The sequence below is a fragment of the Schistocerca piceifrons genome, chromosome 3 (assembly GCF_021461385.2).
Source record: "Schistocerca piceifrons isolate TAMUIC-IGC-003096 chromosome 3, iqSchPice1.1, whole genome shotgun sequence".
In the NCBI taxonomy this organism is placed as follows: Eukaryota; Metazoa; Arthropoda; class Insecta; order Orthoptera; family Acrididae; genus Schistocerca; species Schistocerca piceifrons.
Window position 1 is genome coordinate 876,580,323 of NC_060140.1, and position 26,732 is coordinate 876,607,054.

Genomic DNA, 26,732 nt, shown 5'->3' on the forward strand with positions numbered 1-26,732 from the left:
GAGAATTTCAATTTGTTTTTGAGCTGTGATAATATCCCTGGTTAAAATTTCCAGATCATTTGCGAAGGTGAGGCAGTCTACTCTAATATTACTTCTAACTAACTTTATTTAGTGATCTATATTTTGACTCAACTTTTGCTCTCACTAGTTTGTAATTCCCTTTTCCAAAACACAATTAAACAGTAATTGGGAAAGTCCTTCTCCCCATCTAATACTAGCCTTTGTATCGAATGGTTCAGAAATTTCTCCCATAATTTTCACTTTAGAGCTGGTGTCAGTTAATATTTCTTTAATCAGTGTTACAGTTTTATTATCTAGCTCTCATTCCTTTAAAATTTGGGAAACAGATCCATGATAAAATGAATTGCAGGCCTTTTTAAAATTCACAAATGTACATACAATATTGTTACCAGAAATCCTTTGGTTTATAAGTATTAGTTTTAAACTAAGAATTTGTTCTGCACAGGATCTGTTTGGTCTGAGGCCTGCTTGGTATTTACCAATTTTAGGTTCTAACTGTTCTTGGGCTTTATCAAGTAAGCATTGCAAGAGAATTTTTTTGACTGGGAAAAGAGATTCCTCAGTAATTATTGACATCAGTTCTATCCCTTTTTTAAGCAGTGGGTGAATTAAGGCAGTTTTCCAGTCCTCAGCTATCTTCTCAGTTTGCCAGGTATGTCCTATAAGTTGAGTGAACACACTTGTGTTACACCCAACTGATTTTAGTAGTTTTGGAATTATACCATCTTCTCTGGATTCTTTATTGTTTTCAGGTCTCTTAATTTGTTTAGTTATTTCACTTTTGTCAGGTTCTTTAGAATTAGAGTTTGTGTTGTTAGTTTGCTGTGGTTGGAATTTATTCACAGGTTTTGGACAGTTTAACAGTTTATCAAAGTAATTAGCAAGTACTTTACAATTTTCCTGGTTGTTAAGAGTCAAACAGCCATTTTCGTTTTTGAAGCAAAGACTGAGGTTGGTAACTGGTAAGTTTTGTTTTGAATGATTTATAGAAATTCCTTGTATTGTTCTTTCAGAAGCCTCTATTTCTGAAAATTGGGCATCTTCGTGGTTTCTTTTAGTCTGACAGATTAATTTAGATATTTTTTCCTTATAGCTAGAAAGGTGTTTCATGTATTTTCAGTTTTGTTACTATTCTGATCTTTGAATGCCCAATGCCTACACTCAACTGCTGTTTCACAATCCACATTCCACCAAGGGTGTTTTTGTTTCTTACGGAGTGTCATTACATTTTGTGCTGTTTTGATTAACTTTACTTTTTTGGCTTAGTCAATTGTTGGACTGTTTTTTGTCAACTTCAATTGTTACAGTTGCAGCTATTTTAGCAGTGCCAAATTTTGGAGTAACTTTTGTTTTGAAGAGTTTTTGAGGTTGAAGTTTTACTTTTATTTGCATTAAATAATGGTCAGAATCAATATTATCCTATTTCCTAACTTCAACATTTAAAATTTCTTTTTAGTCAGGGTATGAAATTGCTACATGATTGTTTTGAAATTCCCAATAAATGTATTGGGCGCCCACCAAGTTTTTTGTTTAGAAGAGTTTTTAAACATGTTGACATGATTTTAAGGTTAAAATTATTGCACATTTCAACAAGTCTTTGGCCATTTTGGTTTGTCAATTTATGTGCAGAAAATCCACCCACTGTTTTCTTATAGTTTTTCTCTTTACTTAATTGAGCATTAAAATCACCCATTAAAATTTTAACATTTTGTGAGGGAATTTTTGAGATGATGCTTTCTAATGTTTCCCAAGCTTCATTAACTTCAGGTTTGTTATGATTATCCTCATTGACTGGCATTTGGGCATTAAAGTGCATTTTGTATTTGTGCATCTAAGAGTAACTGTCATTAGTCTTATTTTTAATGGATTTTACATTCATTATTGAATTTAAAAGATTTTTGGAGACTGCAGAAGCAACTTCCAGATGTGGTGCATTATTAAGTATTCTTTTACAGTCTTACTTTTAGAAAGATAAGTGCCTAAATCCATGGTGTTATTGTCTGTCACTCATGTTTCTTGACCTGCCAGAATTTCAATTTTCTGTTCTTTCAATGTATCTCCCAATTTATGAAATTTACTTTGTTTCAAAAGTGTTTGTATGTTAAGTGTTGCAAAAAGTATGTGTGTTTTGGTTTTAAGTTGGCCAGAGGACTAACTTCCTCTGTTTAATAACACTGCACTTTAAACTGGCTACTCCAGAATCTAAAAGACCAGTTGCACCAGTAATACTGCTGGTGGATTGACACCTGGGATAATGTTGTGATTACCAGGTGGGGTTGAATAGACTCATTGAGTGAACTGAGTTTTATGAAAGACTTATTGATGCCTTCAGGTGCCAGTCTCTGTATTTCAGGTTTGATTGTACAATTTCAGCCTTAGGCCATTTTCAAATGTCTAAAACAGAAGTATCAACATTGGATACATTAGTGACACTTGTGATTTTGATGTAGGAACAAGTCATATCTGCAGATATACTAGGTGCATTTATGGATGACTTATAGTAAATTATGTAGTGTATGTCATTGCTCCTATGACAATGTTATGCTCATAAAATAAATCCAAGAAGTTCAGGCTATTTTAGCAGCATGTTACTTTTGAGCAGTTGCAAAGCTCATATGTAAGGCCCATGTTTTAACTTAACACTAGGAAGATCATAATTACTTTACAGAAATTTGCTACTTAATCAGCATTCACTTTTGTTCTCATTTATATTTAATTATTGTTCATCACTGGTAAAAATATGACTATGTAATTTTTTTAAAATAACCAGTGATGAACGATAATGGTGGTGGTCATAGGGTCATTGGGTGGGGGCTAGTAGAGATTCGGGCAAGGAGGATTACAGGATCAAAGGATATCTTTGCAAGGAAACAGTATGCCATTCAGAGAAACTGGTGGAGGAAAGCATCTGGATGACACACTGGGAAGCAGCCATTGAATTCCAATGAGTTATATTTCACAGCATCATCTGTCACTGGGAGGAGGTTGGGGGGGGGGGGGGGGGGGAAGAGGTGTTGACTCAGCTCTTGCCACAGTTTGGCAGTGACCTTTCATTTTGGTCAATAGCTGGCTGGTAGTCAATGCACATAAAAATGATGTGCAGAAATTACAACATAGCTCATATTATGTGATACGGCAGGATTGTACTCAAAAGTATCCCTGTCTCCAACATGATAGGGTAATCATGTGATGGGATTGGAGTAGGAATGTGCTGGGTGGGTGTTTCAGACTGGTACTGCACCGCAGGGCTATGACCTATGTGGTAAGAGGTTTGGAGTAGGTATGGTGTAAAAGTGAACAAGTATAGATTGGATGGCTAGTGGAATACCAGTTTGAGAGGGTGGGAAGGACTGTGGATAAAATTTCTTATTTCTGGGTCTGGTGAAGGATACTCTTTAGTTGTTCTAGTCCAGAAGAATGACATGATGAGTGGCTGTTCCCTTGCAGCTGGTTCATTTTTGTTTGCACATACATGTCTGCAGTCCTGGTACACACTGAATCCCCACACCATAGCACCATAAAATGGGTGAGAAGAGCCAAAACAAAATTGCCCAGCCAATGGATGAAAGAGTATCATGGTGATTTGTTTTCAGCAGCAGAATAAAGGTTGCAGCTGTATCAGATCAGGTCAATTCAGATGTTATTTACATTGGCCTGATGAGTTTGCAATGTTTCCAGTACTGCTGAAAGTTAATTTTCTAATTATACTCCAATTTATCAGTCTACTGTGCCAGTGTTTTGGTTCTTCTTGTGGTGTGCTACACTCCTGTGGCAGGGCAAAATAACAGCTGTAAGATTAGAAGATAATGTATAATACACACTGAGGAAAATTTTGACTGAGTGGTGCCAACTCAGAAACAGTTGTGTTACATTGTATCACATTTTGTTCGGTCATTTGGTCCATTATGTCTGCAGTATTGTGTCTTATTTATTTTAACAGAAAAGATATTTTGCCATTTTTTTTGTAATATTTCTGTACATAATTTCAGTTTAGAGTATTACTTTACTGCTTCCAGGGGGGAACCAGAGCCTTAATAAATTTATTTATGAAGTATTACTTTGTAGTGTGTATGTGTAATTTGTGGATACCTATTCTGTGGCCTTTTACACTGAAAATTACAGAAAGGTCACACAAAGTGCTTGATAAAATGCTCACTGGAACAGCTTTGTAACACCCACAAAGACTCATGAAACATTTTCTCACAAGTGTGTAACTTTCCAGGATGTGCATGGAGAAAGAGCAACAATTCTTTTAAGGTCAATATCAGTACTTTAATTCAATGCAAGGAGAGAAACAATTCCTCTGACCTAAGAAACTGTTGCTTTTGAGCAAAAATTTGCTCAGTTGCAAAAATAGTCATTCATTACAGTATTCCCTCAAACGTCAAGCAATTATTTCTGGAGCACATTTTACTGATTCAGTAATTGATGCACTGCACTTATAATTTTCAAGGTGGTTCCAAGACTTTTCTTCTATTAAGAAATATTTGTCAGAGTCTCTCTTTCAGCTGACTGTACCAAATTATTTCCTGTTTGAACTGATTGACCTACACTGTGTAGCTTCCAGCTCGAAAACCTATCTTCTCAATTCCAGAACAAATGGCTTTTGTATTGTATTAACTCTAGAGAAAAATCTTTGAACAGTTCAGTGGTGGGAGAAGTTAAGCACTGGCTGGAAACAGCTGCACACCAGACACATGAAAGTGCAAATTTTCCCAGGTGTAGACAGTTTTACATTCACTTGCACATTTACAGGGACTTTTTTACATTTTAATTTATAACAACAGTTAATAGTAATAATAAAATAACTGTGTGGCACAACACCCTCATGCAAAGCTTTCAGTTTGACACCACTGCAGTTGCTTACATGTGCCCAACTTACCTCAGCAACCCTACTGCGGAAAGGAGACTACAGTGTAACATGGAATCTAAATGATGCATTGTTACTGTAAAATCTAATAGTAAAAATACTGACAAAATTATTCACATCAATGATACTCCACTGCATGTGCCCAAAAATTAATAATAAGAAATCATACCTCTCTGTCAAATGGTGCAAGTTTCGATTTCCAAGGAACTGTTGGAGATGAAGCAAATTCTTGTAAACCACCAAAACCACCTAATGGTGGACTAACTTTTCCAATTTCAGTACCATCAACAACAAACACCAGCTGATCTGAAAATTCAAATAGCTGCATGATTTTTTCCCATAATGTATCCTAAATTGTGTTACACTATAGAGGAATCTACTTGTAGTGCCCTTTTGAAAAATAATGGGTACAGACATGTTTCTGTTGTTATGAAAGAATGTAAATATTTTACTGTATATGTGTAATGCAATCTAAATTTTCCTGACAATGTCCAAAAACTTTGTTATATGGACAGAAAATAAATAAATAAACAGGGACATTTTTACAACATTTTAATTTGTAATAATCTCTTCCAAAAATTTAGGACTTCATAAATCACTGTTTCTATAATTACAGTAAGCTTCAACGTAATTGGTATCAAAATTGTACAGTGAAAACTATCAAACAAGCTGTATGTCAGGAGAACTGCTATAAAACTGAGAAACTTGTATAAAAAATTTCACTACTTGGTGTAATGGTGCTTTTTGAGTACAATTACCAATCCAGCATTTTTGACAACTACATTGTTCTGTCACTTGATGGACAAAACTGAGATGTCTTAGGTATAGTTCTTTTTGAGTTTACTATCACATGTAGTAAGGGAAAATATCCTTTAAGTATGAGGTTTTAAAAGTTGTGAGGCTGCCACTGAATTTCATGATATGTCAACAATTCAAGTTTCACTCTTCTTGTGGCACATGTAGAAATCTCTTGTTAAGTTATCTTTTGCAAGACAGCCCATTGTAGAATTATGATTAACTTTTTACCATTGTAAACTACTTATGAAGTGAGCTTTAGAGAATTTAACAGCATCAACTTGTAATCATCAGAATCATTACAAAGTGATGTCTACAGAGCGATTTGATAAGTACTAGTTTTATCATGAGATGGGCAGAGGAGGAGGAGGAGGAGGAGGAGGAGGAAAAGACCGGTGGGTATGTTGGCAGAGAGGGTGAGAGAATATGAATTGGGTAGACATGTGGGACAGAGGTGGCAGAAACTGTTGGGTCGAGAATGTGGGAACAGTAAGTTACTGTAGGTAATTACTTCAACACCTTCTCCCCCATCCACTTCACATGGTCCTATTCAACCGATCTTGCCACCTTCCTAGTAGTTGACCACCTCTTCTCTTATGGCTCCATCCACACCTCTGTCCACATTAAACTAACCAACCACCAACAGTACTTGCATTTTGACAGCTGCCATCCATTCCACACCAAAAAATCCCACCCATACAGCTTGGTCACATGGGGATGGTGCAACTGTAATAACAAAGTCCCTTGCCCAGTATGCTGAAGATCTCACAAAGACCTTCACTAGGTGACACTACACCTCAGACCTAGTCTACAAACAGATTTCCCTGTGGAAGATGTAAGTGCAATACATACCCAATGCCAGTACTTCCGATTCCAGTTCTATCACAGACTCATCCTACGCTATCAAAGGCTGGGCCCCCTGTGAAAGCAGCCATGCCATATACTAGCTCTGCTGTGATCATTGCACAGCTTTTTATATTGGTATGATTACCAACCAGCTGTCCACTAAGATTAACAGCCACCACCAAACTGTGGCCAAGAGCAAAGTGGACCTCCTGAGACGCAACATGCAGCTGACCATAAAATTCTTTATTTTGTCACAGCCCAGGTCATGTGGATCATCCTCTCCACCATCAACTTTTCAGAATTGTGCAGATGGGAGTTATCCTTGCAACACACTCTCTCTGCTTGAAATTATCCCAGGCTGATCTACAATAACTCGCTGCTCCCACACACTCCAACAGTTTACACCCCAACTGTCCCACACACTACCTCACAGTTCAGTTCACATACCCTCACCCTCTCTCCCAACATAACCATTGGCCTTTTTACCTCCTCTGCCACCCTCCTTTTCCACTCCCTGTTTCTCTGCACCCCACTCCCCTTCCCCTTCAACCTCTCAACACTGCCTGTCAGCTTGTTATGCCACAATCTAGCCCCTGCATACTCTGCCACACAACACACTCCCTCCATCCACACCATGCTGTCCTCCTCCACACTGCTGCTTTGTTCAAAGTGACCATTTCATTCTGGAGCAAGCAGTCATGTGTGCATAACGTGTCCTTGCTTGTGTGAATAAGTGCATTTTCTTTTCTGAAGAAGGCTGTGGCTAAAAGCTAAGAGCATTGTCTTCACTGTGCTTGTCTGCAACTCAATATGTCATCTTTACATGAAGTAGCAATCCCTCCTTTTCATAATAATGTTAATACAATCTATAGATAGCTCAAAAGGGAAAGTACCTGAAATATTCATGTACCATTCATGGTATATTTTGTAATAAATTTAAACAACAATTTACTGTACCTGGAGTCCATATAACTTTGTAAACATGGAAGTCAGATGCAAAAGGGGCTCCACTACTCCTCGAGTACATCTCATTGCGAATTTTTCTATTCAGCCCAAGTCTGCAACCTGCTTCAATTAATTGGTTGCCAAGTTGAGCACCATCCTTTGTTAAATCTTCATTTCCTCGTGCCATCCCAATTGTTATCTGACCTGACTCATAGTTGCGACGTCCGTAAAAATTTTCCTTTGGTTCAAGCCAAATCTCTGTAAATGGTTGAAAAAGTTTATTGGGAGCTTTATGTCAAGAAAGTCATAAAGATAGTAATTTTATTTCTGCAATTTCAAATATGTGCAAAACCAAACTGTCATCTATCGGTGTTCCCTTACAGACAAACTAATGCCAGATGTAATGCTTCCTGACTCATTGCAATTAATGTTCATTATTTTGGATCATTTAGTCAAAAGCACCTTTGAGTTACTTACCAGGGAAAATCCAATCACCCATTGGTAATTTAGCACGGACTTCTATAACACCATATGCAAATGAGAATGAGAGCTTTGTGGTTAGTTTAGCTGATTTTACTGGAGGCAGTATTGACCAGGCATCAGCAACTTTCTTGCATTCTGGTCCATCTGGAATGCTAGTACAACTGAAAAAAAATCATGACAAAATATAGTTTCTGAATATTTTTGAGGTTAACTTTGCGCACACACACACACACACACACACACACACACACAGACAGACAGACAGACACACAGACAGACAGACAGAGAGAGAGAGAGAGAGAGAGAGAGAGAGAGAGAGAACATAACAGAGTACTGTTTGAGAAGAGACAGTATCTGTATCTGACCGAAACTGAACACATTGCCTTCATTGATGCTATGCAGTGATTCACAAGGCACATGACTGTTACACCTTTGTGGAAAGGAGGTACAAAGTCCAGCATCTACATAAAAATTACTTCTTATAGTACAGTATCCCAGAATTTTGTCTAGAGGTGACACCAAGAACTGTCTACTAGTGGATCAAGATGAACCTAGCTTTATAACTAAAAAATTTCATCACTTTTGTATGGCTTGCCTGAAGAAAACATTTTTTAAACTGCGATACAAACATGTTTTACTACCCGTGGATCTGAATGTGTTTGTCTTTAGATTCAAGGGGAGTGGTTTTCTGAATAAATAAGGCTTACATAAAAATAAATTTTTAAAAATGTTGAAGTAATTTCGTGGCTACCGGCTCTGTTATTCTCCATTTCCTATTTCAGTCCATTCCATCATAGTTTCCATTCACTGTTTTTGTTTGATATGGTACTTAACTTTCATTTCTGATTGCTGCAATTTTCCTTAATTCCAATGTTTTATTTCTCCTCAACTCACATTTTAAAATTTTATTTCATTATCTGCAATGATTTCCCATTTCTGGGAACAAATATCTGCACTTTCCAGAAAGGGACTATTTCATATGAAGAGTCCAGGAGAAGAAGTCCAAAATTTTGGTTTTTTCATAATTTAATAGACCAACCAGTGTAGTTTTAGCTGGTTTTACAGAGCTGATCAAAAACCTGCCAAGTCAAGAGAGAGTCTAATATCTAGTAAGCAATGCAGGTGAAAAACATCACAAGTCCATGCAAAACAGGGGAATATCCTAACAAGTCCAGAGAATGCAACGATAAAATTTTATGACTTAATGATTCCCAGCCTGCGCAGTTCTGTTTTCACTAATGTTATTGTAGTTTTATCATTGTTGCCAGAGTAGTCGTGTATGAGTTGACCATTGTTGTTAGCTTTGTGGAGTTTGTGAGGGAAGTTAGATCTAGCTAGCATTGCATTCTGTCAGTGTAAAATGAATAAAGAAGACAGTGACTCATCTGCTTGTGAAGAAAACTACAGAATGTCAAAGAATCTGACAAGGAAAAGAAAGAAGTATGGTCGCGTTAGATGGAAGATTGCAGTCACATGAAACAGGAGAACCATGTAAGCACAAAAACAATTGTTTTGATATTGTCAGTGATGAAAATAAATGGAATATTATTAACAACATGAACCACTTTCAAAATCCTGGTGAAATAAAAATCACAGAAGTACCTGCACAGCGCAGGCATCCTGGAAGAGAAGAGCAGGAAGCAAAGTTTTGTGATGCATCATATAAATTCAGTGTTTGTATTATGATTAATGGAAGTGTCCAAGAAGTACATGTGTGCAAGCAAGCATTTATGTCATTACATGGAATAAAGAAGGGCAAGGTAGATCATTTAGTGAAGAAACTTAAATCTGAAGACCAACCTCTACAAAACGGCCGAGGGAAACACAGATCCCACCCACAGGCTTTGAAAGATGAAACACGTGCAATAATAAGAGGGCACATTAAATCATTTAAAGGTCGCAACAGACACTACAGTTTGACGAAGTCAGAAAAAATTTACCTACCAGAGTCTTTGAATATTAAAAAATGGTTCCATATGTTCAAGGAGAAGTTTCAGGATCAGAACATGTCGTATGAAACGTACCACACTATATTCAATTCAGATTTCAATATAAGTTTTGGGTATCCATGATCTGATACTTATGGCTCCTGCGACAAGTATCTAGCCAAGAAGTAAAATTTGGAGAAGGAACTGACTATCACCTGTTGAAAATAAAGTAAGGCTTCATTCCAAACTTCGATCCACTGAAATAGCCCCTGAATTGCATCTCAGGAAACAAAAAGTGTTCTATGACAGGAAAAAAAGGCGAAGATGAAATGTCAAAAAAAATCCATCAAAGGTTGCAATTATGATGGACTATAGCAAAAACTTTCATTGTCCAATTATAAAAACAAATGAAGTTTTTATAATATACAACAGCTTTCTGTATTTATATTCAATGTTCATCTTTTGGCAATGGGGGACAGCTACTTTTACATGTATCCTGAGAGCACAGGCCGAAAAGGAGCAGATGAAGTTTCATCGTTCCTTCATCATTTTGTGCACAATTTTCTTAATCCAGAAGTCAGACATCTGGAGATGATCTGTGACTCCTGCAGAGGGCAAAACAAGAATGCCACTGTCTTCAAATTCCTTCACCATCTGGTCCATTACAGAAAAATAATTGGATTATGTAAAGATGACATTCCCCATAAGAGGTAATTCATACCTTGAATGTGACAAAAATGTTGGCATGATACACCAAACTGAGGAATGTCAAATTCTAAAGGACTGGTGTCAGATTTTTCAGAATTCTCTCTCTCTCTCTCTCTCTCTCTCTCTCTCTCTCTCTCTCTCTCTCTCTCTCTCTCTCACACACACACACACACACACACACACACACACACACACTCTTCACCTTTTGTCATCATTGATGTTGAGGAGCAACCAGAGATAATCAAATGCTGGACAGAGCATCTGGATAATACAATATACAAGAAGAAACTCTCTTTCCAGTCCAGGCCAATAAGAGAATTGGAAGTCACACGACACCATGCAGCACTGGTTCAGTATAGAGGAAGCTACAATGGAGCATATGAGCAAGCTTCATTACTTCTTTGTGGAAAGAAAGGGCAAGATTTCAGCCTGAAAGAAATAAAGTTCAGCCTACCCTCTGCGAAATATGAAGGTATAGTAATTCTTTTACAGCAATATGATTTGAAAGTTTTTTTTAATTTATTGAAATAAGTATTTTTTTAGTATTAGGCATATAGCTATATAAATTAAGGGATTCTGATTTTTTTCAGGTGATTTTAAAATATCTGCTGAGAAATATAGAGATTTACAAGCCTTGAAAGATTTTGCCATAATGAAGTGCAAGTGTATTTTGATTGTATTTTGCATTAATCCACCATCAAAAAAGCACAGGCCCTTTTACAGAAGATTATTAAATGATTATATGTGATAATTTGTTGTAACATGCATTTGAAATCTTCTAGTTACCTGCAATATGTTATGGACTTGTCATTTTTCCTCTGTATGACCTGCCTTTGTAATAAAAATGCATCATAATATTGTAAATCCTATTCAGATGTGTATAGTTTCAGCAGTACTCTTTCTCTGAAAGATATATTAAGGTCTAAAACAAAAATGAAGAATATAGCTTGAAAAACTAAAATTTTATGAATCTTTAAACTTTAAATTTCGTCTTCTGAAAAAAAAAAATTGACTTATCAGGTTTTTCCCTGGGCTCTTCATATCTCATTAGTAATGTATGATACTTTATTACAGAGATAAGAATTTCTCAGCTCTCCATTTAAGATTTAGTTTCAAAAGGTGTTTTCATGTTAATCTCTACACTCTTCACCAGATATTGGAGTGACTGCCATATGACTTGAGTTAGAATGGAAAAAGATTTCAGATTTTTATCCCCTTACAAAATTTGCAATTTTCTTAATAAAATGGTATACAAATCACTTGTGCCCATTTGCAATGTTAAAAATTTTACATGCATAATGTCAGCAAGTTTCACACAGAAGGCTACAGATTGTCAATTTACAAAAGTGCAAATTTGTTGTGTCTAATGGTAGCACTGTCAACTGCAATCTAGAAGGTTTTTGTAGTATAAACCCATGTTATACCTGTAAGTTCTAAGAATTCTTTTGCTACAGTGACCAAAGTGAATACCACAAAGATAATCAACTTTCAGACACATGAAACACAGCAATACAAACTGGAGAACAGGTGGGAGTATGGAGGTCTTTTGTTGAAATTTTTTGTCAGTCCTTGAATGAAATGAATTTATTACTCACGAGTTTGTAGTTTATAGAGACTCTGAAGCATAGAACAGTGAAGTAGCAGCAGTTCAACCTTATGGTGATAAGGTTATCACAAAACTGGAATGCACGGAGCACCTCCAGAAGAGGATGAGCACCACACTAAATTGAAACAAAGTTTGAGAAACAAAATTTCTGGTGGCGAGTCCATAAAGAGTAGTACAGCAGGACCATGGGATGGCCATTAGGAATAACAATGATTTGTTCAGAATGATTCAGGTATACTGCACACAGAATACTGTGGCCGGCAGATGCGCAGGTCGCAGGGAACGCACTGGGAGAGCTCCCTGCCACCGTTGGATAAGCAGCTGAGCAGCAAGTCGTATACTCCTAGCTCACTCATTTGTTACATTGTTTAATTCCTAATTTCTTTGCGTGTTTTTGGTACTTGCATTGTTTAATTCATAAATTTCAGGCGTATTATAGTATTTGAGAGTTGTAGCATCGCGTTTTAGTACCTGAATAGTGTAAATTCACGTAGTCTCCTTCCGCCGCCGAGCAGTGTCAGCAGTGCGCAAGTAGCAGCATTACTGCATTTACTAGGCAATCTTGTAATTTAATAACAGTTTAAATTTTGTTGATTTGTTTGCGCTCTGTAGATTAGTTCAGACGTTCTTTGCAAAACAGTTTTTAGCATGGATAGGGACTGCAACTGCTGTGTTCGGATGCAGGCTGAGTTGGCATCCCTTCGCTCCCAGCTTCAGGCAGTGTTGGCTTCGGTCACACAGCTTGAGGCTGTTGCCAATGGGCATCACTGTGGGGGGCCGGATGGGGGTTTGTCGGGGACGGCCAGCTCGTCCCACGCATCCCCTGATCGGACTACGACTGTGGTTGCCCGGGATACTGCCCGCATTGAGGCTGATCCCTCACCTGTGGTAGAGTGGGAGGTCGTCTCAAGGTGTGGCAGGGGGCGAAAGACATTCCGGAGGGCTGAACGGAAAGCCTCTCCAGTTTGTCTGACGAACCGGTTTCAGGCTCTGTCTCAGGCTGATACTGATCTTCGGCCTGACATGGCTGCTTGTCCTGTTCCAGAGGTTGCCCCTCAGTCTGCAAGATCCGGGCAGTCACAGAGGGTGGGCTTACTGGTAGTTGGGAGCTCCAACGTCAGGCGCGTAATGGGGCCCCTTAGGGAAATGGCAGCAAGAGAGGGGAAGAAAACCAATATGCACTCCGTGTGCATACCGAGGGGAGTCATTCCAGATGTGGAAAGGGTCCTTCCGGATGCCATGAAAGGTACAGGGTGCACCCATCTGCAGGTGGTCGCTCATGTCGGCACCAATGATGTGTGTCGCTATGGATCGGAGGAAATCCTCTCTGGCTTCCGGCGGCTATCTGATTTGGTGAAGACTGCCAGTCTCGCTAGCGGGATGAAATCAGAGCTCACCATCTGCAGCATCATCGACAGGACTGACTGCGGACCTCTGGTACAGAGCCGAGTGGAGGGTCTGAATCAGAGGCTGAGACGGTTCTGCGACCGTGTGGGCTGCAGATTCCTCGACTTGCGCCATAGGGTGGTGCGGTTTCGGGTTCCGCTGGATAGGTCAGGAGTCCACTACACGCAACAAGCGGCTACACAAGTAGCAGGGGTTGTGTGGCATGGGCTGGGCGGTTTTTTAGGTTAGATGGCCTTGGGCAAGTACAGAAAGGGCAACAGTCTCAACGGGCGTGGGGCAAAGTCAGGACATGCGGGGACCAAGCAGCAATCGGTATTGTAATTGTCAACTGTCGAAGCTGCGTTGGTAAAGTACCAGAACTTCAAGCGCTGATAGAAAGCACCGAAGCTGAAATCGTTATAGGTACAGAAAGCTGGCTTAAGCCAGAGATAAATTCTGCCGAAATTTTTACAAAGGTACAGACGGTGTTTAGAAAGGATAGATTGCATGCAACCGGTGGTGGAGTGTTCGTTGCTGTTAGTAGTAGTTTATCCTGTAGTGAAGTAGAAGTGGATAGTTCCTGTGAATTATTATGGGTGGAGGTTACACTCAACAACCGAACTAGGTTAATAATTGGCTCCTTTTACCGACCTCCCGACTCAGCAGCATTAGTGGCAGAACAACTGAGAGAAAATTTGGAATACATTTCACATAAATTTTCTCAGCATGTTATAGTCTTAGGTGGAGATTTCAATTTACCAGATATAGACTGGGACACTCAGATGTTGGGTGGTAGGGACAGAGCATCGAGTGACATTATACTGAGTGCACTATCCGAAAATTACCTCGAGCAATTAAACAGAGAACCGACTCGTGGAGATAACATCTTGGACCTACTGATAACAAACAGACCCGAACTTTTCGACTCTGTAAGCGCAGAACAGGGAATCAGTGATCATAAGGCCATTGCAACATCCCTGAATATGGAAGTTAATAGGAATATAAAAAAGGGAGGAAGGTTTATCTGTTTAGCAAGAGTAATAGAAGGCAGATTTCAGACTACCTAACAGATCAAAACGAAAATTTCTGTTCCGACACTGACAATGTTGAGTGTTTATGGAAAAAGTTAAAGGCAATCATAAAATGCGTTTTAGACAAGTACGTGCCAAGTAAAACTGTGAGGGACAGGGAAAGCCCACCGTGGTACAACAACAAAGTTAGGAAACTACTGCGAAAGCAAAGAGAGCTCCACTTCAAGTTTAAACGCAGCCAAAACCTTTCAGACAAACAGAAGCTAAACGATGTCAAAGTTAGCGTAAGGAGGGCTATGCGTGAAGCGTTCAGTGAATTCGAAAGTAAAATTCTATGTACCGACTTGACAGAAAATCCTAGGAAGTTCTGGTCTTACGTTAAATCAGTAAGTGGCTCGAAACAGCATATCCAGACACTACGGGATGATGATGGCATTGAAACAGAGGATGACACGTGTAAAGCTGAAATACTAAACACCTTTTTCCAAAGCTGTTTCACAGAGGAAGACCGCACTGCAGTTCCTTCTCTAAATCCTCGCACAAACGAAAAAATGGCTGACATCGAAATAAGTGTCCATGGAATAGAAACGCAACTGGAATCACTCAATAGAGGAAAGTCCACTGGACCTGACGGGATACCAATTCGATTCTACACAGAGTATGCGAAAGAACTTGCCCCCTTCTAACAGCCGTGTACCGCAAGTCTCTAGAGGAACGGAGGGTTCCAAATGATTGGAAAAGAGCACAGATAGTCCCAGTCTTCAAGAAGGGTCGTCGAGCAGATGCGCAAAACTATAGGTCTATATCTCTGACGTCGATCTGTTGTAGAATTTTAGAACATGTTTTTTGCTTGAGTATCATGTCGTTTTTGGAAACCCAGAATCTACTATGTAGGAATCAACATGGATTCCGGAAACAGCGATCGTGTGAGATCCAACTCGCTTTATTTGTTCATGAGACCCAGAAAATATTAGATACAGGCTCCCAGGTAGATGCTATTTTTCTTGACTTCCGGAAGGTGTTCGATACAGTTCCGCACTGTCGCCTGATAAACAAAGTAAGAGCCTACAGAATATCAGACAAGCTGTGTGGCTGGATTGAAGAGTTTTTAGCAAACAGAACACAGCATGTTGTTATCAATGGAGAGACGTCTACAGACATTAAAGTAACCTCTGGCGTGCCACAGGGGAGTGCTATGGGACCATTGCTTTTCACAATATATATAAATGACCTAGTAGATAGTGTCGGAAGTTCCATGCGGCTTTTCGCGGTGGATGCTGTAGTATACAGAGAAGTTTCAGCATTAGAAAATTGTAGCGAAATGCAGGAAGATCTGCAGTGGATAGGCACTTGGTGCAGGGAGTGGAAACTGACCCTTAACATAGACAAATGTAATGTATTGCGAATACATAAAAAGAAGGATCCTTTATTGTATGATTATATGATAGCGGAACAAACACTGGCAGCAGTTACTTCTGTAAAATATCTGGGAGTATGCGTGCGGAACGATTTGAAGTGGAATGATCATATAAAATTAATTGTTGGTAAGGTGGGTACCAGGTTGAGATTCATTGGGAGAGTGCTTAGAAAATGTAGTCCACCAACAAAGGAGGTGGCTTACAAAACACTCGTTGCTCATCAGTGTGGGATCCGTACCAGATCGGTCTGACGGAGGAGATAGAGAAGATCCAAAGAAGAGCGGCGCGTTTCGTCACAGGGTTATTTGGTAACCGTGATAGCGTTACGGAGATGTTTAATAAACTCAAGTGGCAGACTCTGCAAGAGAGGCGCTCTGCATCGCAGTGTAGCTTGCTCGCCAGATTTCGAGAGGGTGCGTTTCTGGAGAGGAGATCACGAATGTAAAATTAGAGAGATTAGAGCGCGCACGGAGGCTTTCAGACAGTCGTTCTTCCCGCAAACCATACGCGACTGGAACAGGAAAGGGAGGTAATGACAGTGGCACGTAAAGTGCCCTCCGCCACACACCGTTGGGTGGCTTGTGGAGTATAAATGTAGATGTAGATGTAATGGTGGGGCTGCAGGCAGTCACTGTAGGGGAAATGTTGAGCAATGGAGGGGAAGTGTCATTCTAAACTGAAGCCTACACTAATTTTTTGTAAATGTTAAGTGTCCCCCCACCACATCCACACTTGCTTGGTCACCATTCAGAATGATCTGTCACCTCTTCCTTGAGAAAAATGCAGCGATTTATTTTTCTCTGGTTTGTTAACCACTTTTAACTTTCAGAGAAGTGTGGGGAATTTTGAATAAAACCTATACCTTTGTCTTGTTGCCATGTTAAAATTTGCTTCTTTTCCCAAAACCCAGCAGAGGTTACACAGTATCAGCTCCCCAGCATGTTGTGCAGATGCAACTGCAAGTGAATTCTGAAACAGTGGTTTATTAAGTGAGGAACTGAGAAAAATAATGTCAGCATCTAATGAAAAAGCACATCCTCAGTATGAAACTAATGTGTAATTACTTACATTGTTCCAAAACCCATAGCATTTCTTGTTTGACCAGCTATTGATAGACCTTAAAAATTACACTCTTTCTTCATAAAAGTCTATAGTTAGTGGAGTAACACAGTAGATAATGAAGTTTTGCATAATAACCATACAGCAGAATACCCTCCCATTTGTGTGCTATTATTTGCCAAAATGTCATTTCAATATCTCAAACTGTTTATGAAATATGAGGAATGTTGTTGGTATTTCACTATGGTTTTATAACTGGCACACTGAAGTTGCAAATGAGGGCAGTATGTCAGATCAGTTTTCTCAAGATTGGTGATAAGGGCCTCCATCCAAGTCTAAAGAAAAATTCAGTATTTTAGATAAATTTCATACACTACAACTTATGTAATACGCACCGAAAGCAAAATCAAGCAACTGCAATTTTTCATTGCATAATGTCTTACTTCCATGTAAATATCACAGTAACTGACCATTAACAAAATATGGGCATGGCATAATGAACCCAATATACAGGGTTATTACAAATGATTGAAGCGATTTCACAGCTCTACAATAACTTTATTGTTTGAGATATTTTCACAATGCTTTGCACACACATACAAAAACTCAAAAAGTTTTTTTAGGCATTCACAAATGTTCGATATGTGCCCCTTTAGTGATTCGGCAGACATCAAGCTGATAATCAAGTTCCTCCCACACTCGGCACAGCATGTCCCCATCAATGAGTTCGAAAGCATCGTTGATGCAAGCTCGCAGTTCTGGCACGTTTCTTGGTAGAGGAGGTTTAAACACTGAATCTTTCACATAACCCCACAGAAAGAAATCGCATGGGGTTAAGTCGGGAGAGTGTGGAGGCCATGACATGAATTGCTGATCATGATCTCCACCACGACTGATCCATCAGTTTTCCAATCTCCTGTTTAAGAAATGCCGAACATCATGATGGAAGTGCGGTGGAGCTCCATCCTGTTGAAAGATGAAGTCGGCGCTGTTGGTCTCCAGTTGTGGCATGAGCCAATTTTCCAGCATGTCCAGATACACGTGTCCTGTAACTCTTTTTCGCAGAAGAAAAAGGGGCCGTAAACTTTAAACCGTGAGATTGCACAAAACACATTAACTTTTGGTGAATTGCGAATTTGCTGCACGAATGCGTGAGGATTCTCTACCGCCCAGATTCGCACACTGTGTCTGTTCACTTCACCATTAAGAAAAAATGTTGCTTCATCACTGAAAACAAATTTCGCACTGAACGCATCCTCTTCCATGAGCTGTTGCAACTGCGCTGAAAATTCAAAGCGTTTGACTTTGTCATCGGGTGTCAGGGCTTGTAGCAATTGTAAACGGTAAGGCTTCTGCTTTAGCCTTTTCCATAAGATTTTCCAAACCGTCGGCTGTGGTACGTTTAGCTCCCTGCTTGCTTTATGCGTCGACTTCCGCGGGCTACCCGTGAAACTTGCCCGCACGCATTCAACCGTTTCTTCGCTCACTGCAGGCCGACCTGTTGATTTCCCCTTACAGAGGCATCCAGAAGCTTTAAACTGTGCATACCATCACTGAATGGAGTTAGCAGTTGGTGGATCTTTGTTGAACTTCGTCCTGAAGTGTCATTGCACTGTTATGACTGACTGATGTGAGTGCATTTCAAGCACGGCATACGCTTTCTCGGCTCCTGTCGCCATTTTGTCTCACTGCGCTCTCGAGCACTCTGGCGGCAGAAACCTGAAGTGCGGCTTCAGCCGAACAAAACTGAGTTTTTCTACGTATCTGTAGTGTGTCGTGACTATATGTCAATGAATGGAGCTACAGTGAATTTATGAAATCACTTCAATCATTTGTAATAGCCCTGTATAAAGCCACGTGTAAAGCAAAAATGAATTTTTTTTTAGAAAGATTGCAGGATGTATGCATTGATTCTGTCATTGTAAACCAGCTGAAAGTTCTCAAGATGAGACAGTTTTCCCCTTATGTGGGTTGCCTTTCCCTGTATATCTCAAAGGGTGTCATTTCTGAATGTTTAGACCAAGTTGCCAATCTCTCCACCATGTTGAAATCTTATCAAGATCTGACTGAATATTTACGCAGATTCTCTCAGATAGTACTTATTATGTATAACTGCATCATCTGCAAGTAGTTTGATGTTACTATTAATATTATCTGCGAGATCATAAATATACAATATGAACAGCAAAGGTCCCGGCACATTTCCCTAGGGCACACCAAGTTACTTCTACATCTGACAATACATCTCCATCCAAGATAACATGCTGTGTTCTCCCTAATGAAAAGTCCTCAGTCCTGTAACAAATTTCACTTGATGCCCCTTATGATTGAACTCTTGACCATAATCATAGGTCGTGTACTAAGTTAAATGGTTTTCAGAAATTAAGAAATACTGCATCTACCTAACTGCCTTGATCCAAAGCTATCGGTATGTCATGTGAGAAAAGTGCAAACTGGGTTTCACAAGGTCAATGTTTTCGGAATTCATGATGAGGCACTGAGGTGGTCATTCTGTTCAAGATACTTCATGTTTGAGCTCAGAATATGTTCCACGATTTTGCAATAAATCTATGTCAAGGATATTGGATGGTAGATTTGTGGATCACTACTTCTACCCTTCTTGTAAACAGGCAAATCAAAGTCTTTGCCCGCTTTTTTAGCCACATTACAGCTGTAAATGCTAAGTCAACATATCCAATCCCCCCCTTGTTGGACCTTTCTTGGTTTGTGCCAGCCTTATCTGCCAGTAGCTCCACATAATGCTGCTGTCAGTTGTTAAAGGTGGCAGTTGTGTGTCACACATCCACAGCATTAGAGCAACAGACAGATTCATTTTCTATGGAGCAAGGCAAAAACACCGACGGGGGGCGGCGACGAGGTGGTGGTGGTGGTGTCTTGAACGACAGGTCGATTGGGGAGGCCACATTTGTCACTCACTGATAACATTTCCCATGTGGATGCAATGTGAAAGATCAGTGTGTGCGCACCATGGCCATTTCCCAGGAACTTGGCATATCATTGGAGGGCTGTGATTCACAAGTAATGATGAAACCAAGACAGCAATCCAATGGTGATTCCATAGTCAGCCAAAAAATTCTACTGCTGGGGCATCTCAAATTTAGTGCTGTGATGAGACAAAAGTGTGAACCGATGTGGGGAACTATGTGGAAAAGTAGTGTATACTATGTAGAATAGGATGTGTCTGTCAATTCCCGTATGTACATCACTGGCTAATAAAAAATAGGGGCTACGACTTCCTGACTTTCCTTTGTAGATGGCTGTGACCTGTTCTTTTTTCCAAGAATTGGGCATGTTTTTTGCTTGAGGGACCTTCTACAGCTTATAATTAGAAGAGGTGCTTATACAACTGCAAATTCAGTATAGAATTTCTGTGTTTCCATCAGAGCCTGAAGCTTTGTTCAGTTTTAACTAGTTCAGCTGCTTCTCAATACCACTAACACTTATTTCATTCAGCCTTTCAGTGGTAGGAGGATTAAATTGTGGCAATTCTCTGGGTTTTATTTTGTAAAGCAACATTTGAAAACAATTAAGAATTTCAGATTTTGCTTTGTTACTTTCAATTTCAGTTCCTTTCTCATTCGCTAGGGTCTGCACACTAACTATTGTGCCATTAACAGCCTTTACACATGACCAGAATTTCTTCGGAGTTTTGTGGAAGATCATCTGACACTACTCTGCTAGGGTAGTCACTGTAAACTTCTTGCTCTCTTTTATGTTATGGTTTTAGGGCACAAAACTGCTACGGTCATTAGTGCTCAGTCTGTGACTTAAAAAAAGGTAAAAAACCAAAATAGAAACCAGCAGGAATGGGAGCGAAACTCAAAGTGGGGAAACTAAAAACAGAAGGAAAGCTTAAAAATCCACTATAGAAGGGGGGTTGTTTGTCCTCAAAAAGAGCTTCAAATGACTGACATCATCTCACTGACACTTATAAACTCGAGAACATGATCAGCTGAGTGCGTGTCATCTGCTAAAATGTAAGATATATCAGGCAACAGCTGTAGACGGGCGCATAACGGAGTAAAATAGGGGCACTCAAGTAAAAGGTGTCTCACTGTCCACAGTTGAGAGCAGTGGGGACAGAATGGTGGAGGACCGCCACTTAAAAGATATCGATGCCTAAAAAGACAGTACCCTATCCGGAGTGTAGTTAAAATTACCTCCTCCCGACGACGAGTTCGGGTGGAAGAGGTCCAAGCACAGGGAAGAACTTTCACCTCCCACAATTTATTATTGGGAATATCGACCAATGTGCGTGCCATAAAAGAACAACATGACGACATAAAACACTCCGTAGATCAGTGAAGGGAACTATGTGAACAGCAGGCTGAAGAAGAGAGACTGCAGCCTTGGCTGCTATATTGGCCACCTCGCTTCCACAGATACCAACATGTCCTGGGATCCAGAGGAATGCCAGAGACGCCCCTAAGTGGAGGCAGTCCTGAATCCAGTGGACCAGAGGGTGGACAGGGTAGAGAGCTTTGAGATGGAGGAGAGAGCTGAGCGAATCTGAGCATACAATATACTGTATCCACTGATGGCGATTGATGTATTGGACAGCCTGGAGAACAGCGTAAAGCTCCGCTGTAAAAACCAAACACTGGTCAGGAAGCCGAAATCGATTAGGGATGTTGCCAACAATATAGGCACTACCAACACCAAATGATGTTTTTGAGCTATCAGTGTAAATAAATGTGACATCCTTCATTTGTGCACATAGAGCAGCAAATGCCCAACGATAAACAAGTGAAGGGGTACCATCCTTGGAAAACTAACAAAGGTCACAGAGCAGGTAGGTCCAGGGCCGGAGCCAAGGCAGTGCTGTACCCCATGTTGTCAAGAAAGGTCTTAGGAAAGTGGAAGGAAAGAGAATGTAGCAGTTGTCACTAGAGATGAAAAAAGTGTCCAATCGGCTTGGGTAAACTTCCAGCGTCTCGGGTGCATATATGGCAGTTGTGGCTGCAATCTAAGGACACATGGAAAGTAGTCACTCAAGTGTGTATCAGCAAGAGTGAACCATTCAAAGCGCCAAGCTAGCGGAGCGGTACCGACAAAGGTCCAAATGAGAGAAATTTGCCATGGAGGCAGACAATAATGTAGGGTGCCCAGTGTTCAGGCAAACAAGATCCGCTTGGTGGAAGACGTCTATCAATAGTGAGCCGTGCGGACAAGGATGCGGAGATCCCCAAAGTGGGTGGTGGTCATTGAAGTCCCCAACCAGCAAATAGGGGGGGCGGAAGCTGACCAAGAAGATGAAGGAGATCAGCTGTTGCCATCGGTGTGGACGATGGAATGTATACAATACAAAGAGAGAAGGTGTATCCAGAAAGCGAAAGACGGACAGCAACAGCTTGGAAGGAACTGTTTAAGGGAATTGGGTGATACTGTCCATTATCATGGAGAAGAATCATAAGTCCTCCATGTGCTGGAGTGCCATCAACAGTGGAGATCAAATCGGACTGACTGAAAATGAGGGAAAACAAAGCGATCGTGGGGACGCAGCTTTGCTTCCTGAAGACAGAAGATGACTGGCGAGTAGGATCGTAAGAGGATTGACAATTGATCCTGATTGGCTCGAATGCCGTAGATATTCCAATGGATAATGGACATAGCGTGGACAGGAAAGGGAAGAATGTGACCAAGGTTGACCTCAACTTAATGACTGCTCAGAGACAGTGGCCAACAGCGTGGAACGGCATTCAGCTGAAGGAAGAAGATCCTGATCCATAGGTTGTTCGGGAGCAGCTCCTGCCACCAGCGATCAGCCGGTTGATCAGCCACCAGCAGTGCGCCTTAGCGACACACAATACGATTGAGGGCGGTTACCGCCAGGTGGTGCTGTAAATGAGACACACCGTGGCGGAGAAAGAAAGGAACAGGGTTTCTTATTAGCCTTCTTGGAAACAGGACGTTGAGAAGAGGGGGGAATCGATGGTTGTGACGTCGGGGCACATAAAACATCGCAACGAGTAGGCTCTTTTTTGGAAGTCCGGGTGTCTGATTTTGGGGCTCGTGATTTAGCAGAACCCAATGAAGGGTGAGCCATAGAGTGAGCAGGTGATAGTGGGGAGGTTGAGCAGGCAATCTTTGCACTGGCCGATCTGACGACCGTGGCACTAAAGGTGAGATCACAAAGCTGCGTGACTGCCTCCTTTGGAGGCCGAGGAGAGGCAAGGACAGTGCTGTATTTACCTGAATGAGGCACAGTGGGCTTTCGACTGGCAAATAACTTTCGAGTAGCAAAGGTCGACACCTTTTCCTTTACTCTGATTTCCTGAATGAGCTGTTCATCTTAGAAAATGGGGCAATCTCTAGAGGAAGCAGCGTGGTCACCCATACAGTAGATGCAACAAGGGGATGGAGGTGGACAAGCACCCTCATGGGCATCCTTGCCACATGTAACGCATTTGGCCTGATTGGAACAGGACTGGCCGGTATGATTGAACCACTGACACTGATAGCAACGCGTAGGGTTTGGGATGTAAGGGCGAATGGAAAACATCTCATAGCCCACTTTTATATTCGATGGAAGTTGAACTCTGTCAAGGCAGTACGGGTTGGAACCAAGTCCTTGTCAACCCCCTTCATGACTATGAACAGCCATTACGCCCTGGTCAGACAGGTAGTTTTGAATTTCCTCAGACAATCTGTCGAGGGAGCATGTATAAACCATCCCACGTGATGAATTTAAAGTGCAGTACGCTTCCACCCGGACAGGGAAGGTGTGTAGCAGTGAAGTACGCAGCAATTTTTATGCCTGGAGGGCACTGACTGTTTCTAACAACAAGGTGCCATTTTGTAATTGGGAACAAGACTTTACAGGACCTGCAATTGCATCGACACCTTTCTGAATAATGAAAAGGTTGACCTTCGTCAGACTGAGAAACAACAAGGAACTGTGGCACTGATGGAAGAATTGTCCGTGGCTGAGACTCATTGAACTTACACTTGTGAGCAGACATAGTAGATGCTGAGGAAACCATTGCTGAAGTATCCCCCATGATTACAGGCATCTCCGATGGCGCGCTCCTTCCTCGTGGTGGCCCTCTCTGAGGGCACTCCTGCCTTAGGTGATTGGTCACACCTCCAAAGAAACGGACGGAGGTACCAATTGGCACTTTCGGAAGGTACCAGCTGGGGGTAATCACCCCTCCCTGGGCCTGGCCATTACCAGGGGGTACGTACATGTCTTACCTATCTACCCGAGGCGGGGAATTATGCGTTACCCCATCACCGGCTATGCGTGGGAATGCATGGGTCAGCCTTCAGACAAACAGGGAGGAACAAAGAGAAAGGAAAGAGGAAAGAGAAGGGGAAAGGAAAGAGGAAAGAGGAAAGAGAAGGGGAAAGGAAAGAGGAAAGAGGAAAGAGAAGGGGAAAGGAAAGAGGAAAGAGGAAAGAGAAGGGGAAAGGAAAGAGGAAAGAGGAAAGAGAAGGGGAAAGGAAAGAGGAAAGAGGAAAGAGAAGGGGAAAGGAAAGAGGAAAGAGAAGGGGAAAGGAAAGAGGAAAGAGAAGGGGAAAGGAAAGAGGAAAGAGGAAAGAGAAGGGGAAAGGAAAGAGGAAAGAGGAAAGAGAAGGGGAAAGGAAAGAGGAAAGAGGAAAGAGAAGGGGAAAGGAAAGAGGAAAGAGGAAAGAGAAGGGGAAAGGAAAGAGGAAAGAGGAAAGAGAAGGGGAAAGGAAAGAGGAAAGAGGAAAGAGAAGGGGAAAGGAAAGAGGAAAGAGGAAAGAGAAGGGGAAAGGAAAGAGGAAAGAGGAAAGAGAAGGGGAAAGGAAAGAGGAAAGAGGAAAGAGAAGGGGAAAGGAAAGAGGAAAGAGGAAAGAGAAGGGGAAAGGAAAGAGGAAAGAGAAGGGGAAAGGAAAGAGGAAAGAGAAGGGGAAAGGAAAGAGGAAAGAGAAGGGGAAAGGAAAGAGGAAAGAGAAGGGGAAAGGAAAGAGGAAAGAGAAGGGGAAAGGAAAGAGGAAAGAGAAGGGGAAAGGAAAGAGGAAAGAGGAAAGAGAAGGGGAAAGGAAAGAGGAAAGAGGAAAGAGAAGGGGAAAGGAAAGAGGAAAGAGGAAAGAGAAGGGGAAAGGAAAGAGGAAAGAGGAAAGAGAAGGGGAAAGGAGAAAGGAAAAAAGGAAAGGAGAAAGGAAAAAAGGAAAGGAAAGGAGAAAGGAAAAAAGGAAAGGAGAAAGGAAAAAAGGAAAGGAGAAAGGAAAAAAGGAAAGGAGAAAGGAAAAAAGGAAAGGAGAAAGGAAAAAAGGAAAGGAGGAAAGGAAAAAAGGAAAGGAGGAAAGGAAAGGAGAAAGGAGGAAAGGAAAGGAGAAAGGAGGAAAGGAAAGGAGAAAGGAGGAAAGGAAAGGAGAAAGGAGGAAAGGAAAGGAGAAAGGAGAAAGGAAAGGAGAAAGGAGGAAAGGAAAGGAGAAAGGAGGAAAGGAAAGGAGAAAGGAGGAAAGGAAAGGAGAAAGGAGGAAAGGAAAGGAGAAAGGAGGAAAGGAAAGGAGAAAGGAGGAAAAGAAAGGAGGAAAGGAAAGGAGAAAGGAGGAAAGGAAAGGAGAAAGGAGGAAAGGAAAGGAGAAAGGAGGAAAGGAAAGGAGAAAGGAGGAAAGGAAAGGAGAAAGGAGGAAAGGAAAGGAGAAAGGAAAGGAAAGGAAAAAGGAAAGGAAAAAGGAAAGGAAAAAGGAAAGGAAAGGAAAAAGGAAAGGAAAGGAAAAAGGAAAGGAAAAAGGAAAGGAAAGGAAAGGAAAAAGGAAAGGAAAGGAAAGGAAGAAAGAAAGAAGAGGGGTCCCAAACGCCGCAGCGGAGAAGAGGGTAAAGAGAAGAGGTAAGGAAAATTGAAGGACAGATACTTACCAGCAGAGAAAGTGAAGAAGAAAGACTGTTTTACAGTTTCAAGCGTCCGTCACCGGACATAGGCACAAAACATACTCCCAGAGGTGGAGAAAGGGAAGGGAAGAGGTGGAGGTGGAGGTGAGGGGGGGGGGGGGGGAGAGGTGTGAGATGGTGGATGGGGAAGGATGTGGAAAAGGGAGGTATGCAGCCTGGAAAGGAAAGAGGGCCACACTAGCTCGGGGTCCCATGCTACCTACGCACGTATCTACAAAAGGAGTTGTGGACCCCCTGGGGGGGACATCGCTCTCTTGACAGCCAAACACGTTTGTTTCTGTAGAAGTTTTTTCTTTTTAACAGTGACTGTATACTATGGAGGTTCCCTCCCATTACCAGCTGTTGTTCTGTGCATGTATCTGTCCAGTGCATGGTCAACTTATATCTATACAGCCTTCCCCAAAATTCATATGAAATGTCTGATACCATCTTTCTTATATGCATCCGGATAGTTATCGCACAATTCAGCGCTTCCTAAGGCCTTGTATGTGTGTCTTTATATGTATCATTTTGTATTATTTGATAAAAAACTTGGTATTCATTGCGAAGGCATGTGGAATGCTCTGGAAGGACATGCGTTGTAATTATTTGTGGATTGTTGTCATTGATAAAATTATGTACATACAACTAAATTAAGTAACTAATCAAGAAATTGAAGTAATAAGTCCTTAGCAATAAATAATTAGGGACTGCAGAGATGTTAGTATCGAAAAGCAATGCGTCTAATTAACAAAATGGTAATCTAAAAATTC

General features: G+C 41.0%; 2 protein-coding genes across 8 annotated transcripts in view; one reads left to right on the forward strand and one right to left on the reverse strand.

Annotated features, from left to right (window-relative positions):
* LOC124787667 overlaps positions 1–11,434 on the forward strand; it is a 31,985-nt gene extending 20,551 nt beyond the window's left edge. For 3 of the 7 annotated variants that reach the window (XR_007015989.1, XR_007015988.1, XM_047254483.1), the window contains 2 exons: positions 10,897–11,068; positions 11,187–11,431. Coding sequence is in view for 2 of the 7 variants with exons in the window: in XM_047254483.1 (XP_047110439.1) it covers positions 10,897–11,068; positions 11,187–11,344 (330 nt within the window). In the remaining 5 variants the exon portion in view is untranslated. Of the gene's footprint in view, positions 1–10,896; positions 11,069–11,186 lie in introns of all 7 variants that reach the window. The other 4 variants (XR_007015985.1, XR_007015987.1, XR_007015986.1 and 1 more) reach the window with 3 other exon arrangements.
* Positions 1–26,732, reverse strand: part of LOC124787666 (beta-1,3-glucan-binding protein-like) — a 112,779-nt gene that overhangs the window by 7,281 nt on the left and 78,766 nt on the right. Inside the window, exons 5-7 of the mRNA XM_047254481.1 lie at positions 7,955–8,121; positions 7,490–7,735; positions 5,061–5,197 (exon numbers count right to left, since the gene is read on the reverse strand). Of these exons, the coding sequence (XP_047110437.1) occupies positions 5,061–5,197; positions 7,490–7,735; positions 7,955–8,121 (550 nt within the window). The remainder of the gene's footprint in view (positions 1–5,060; positions 5,198–7,489; positions 7,736–7,954; positions 8,122–26,732) is intronic.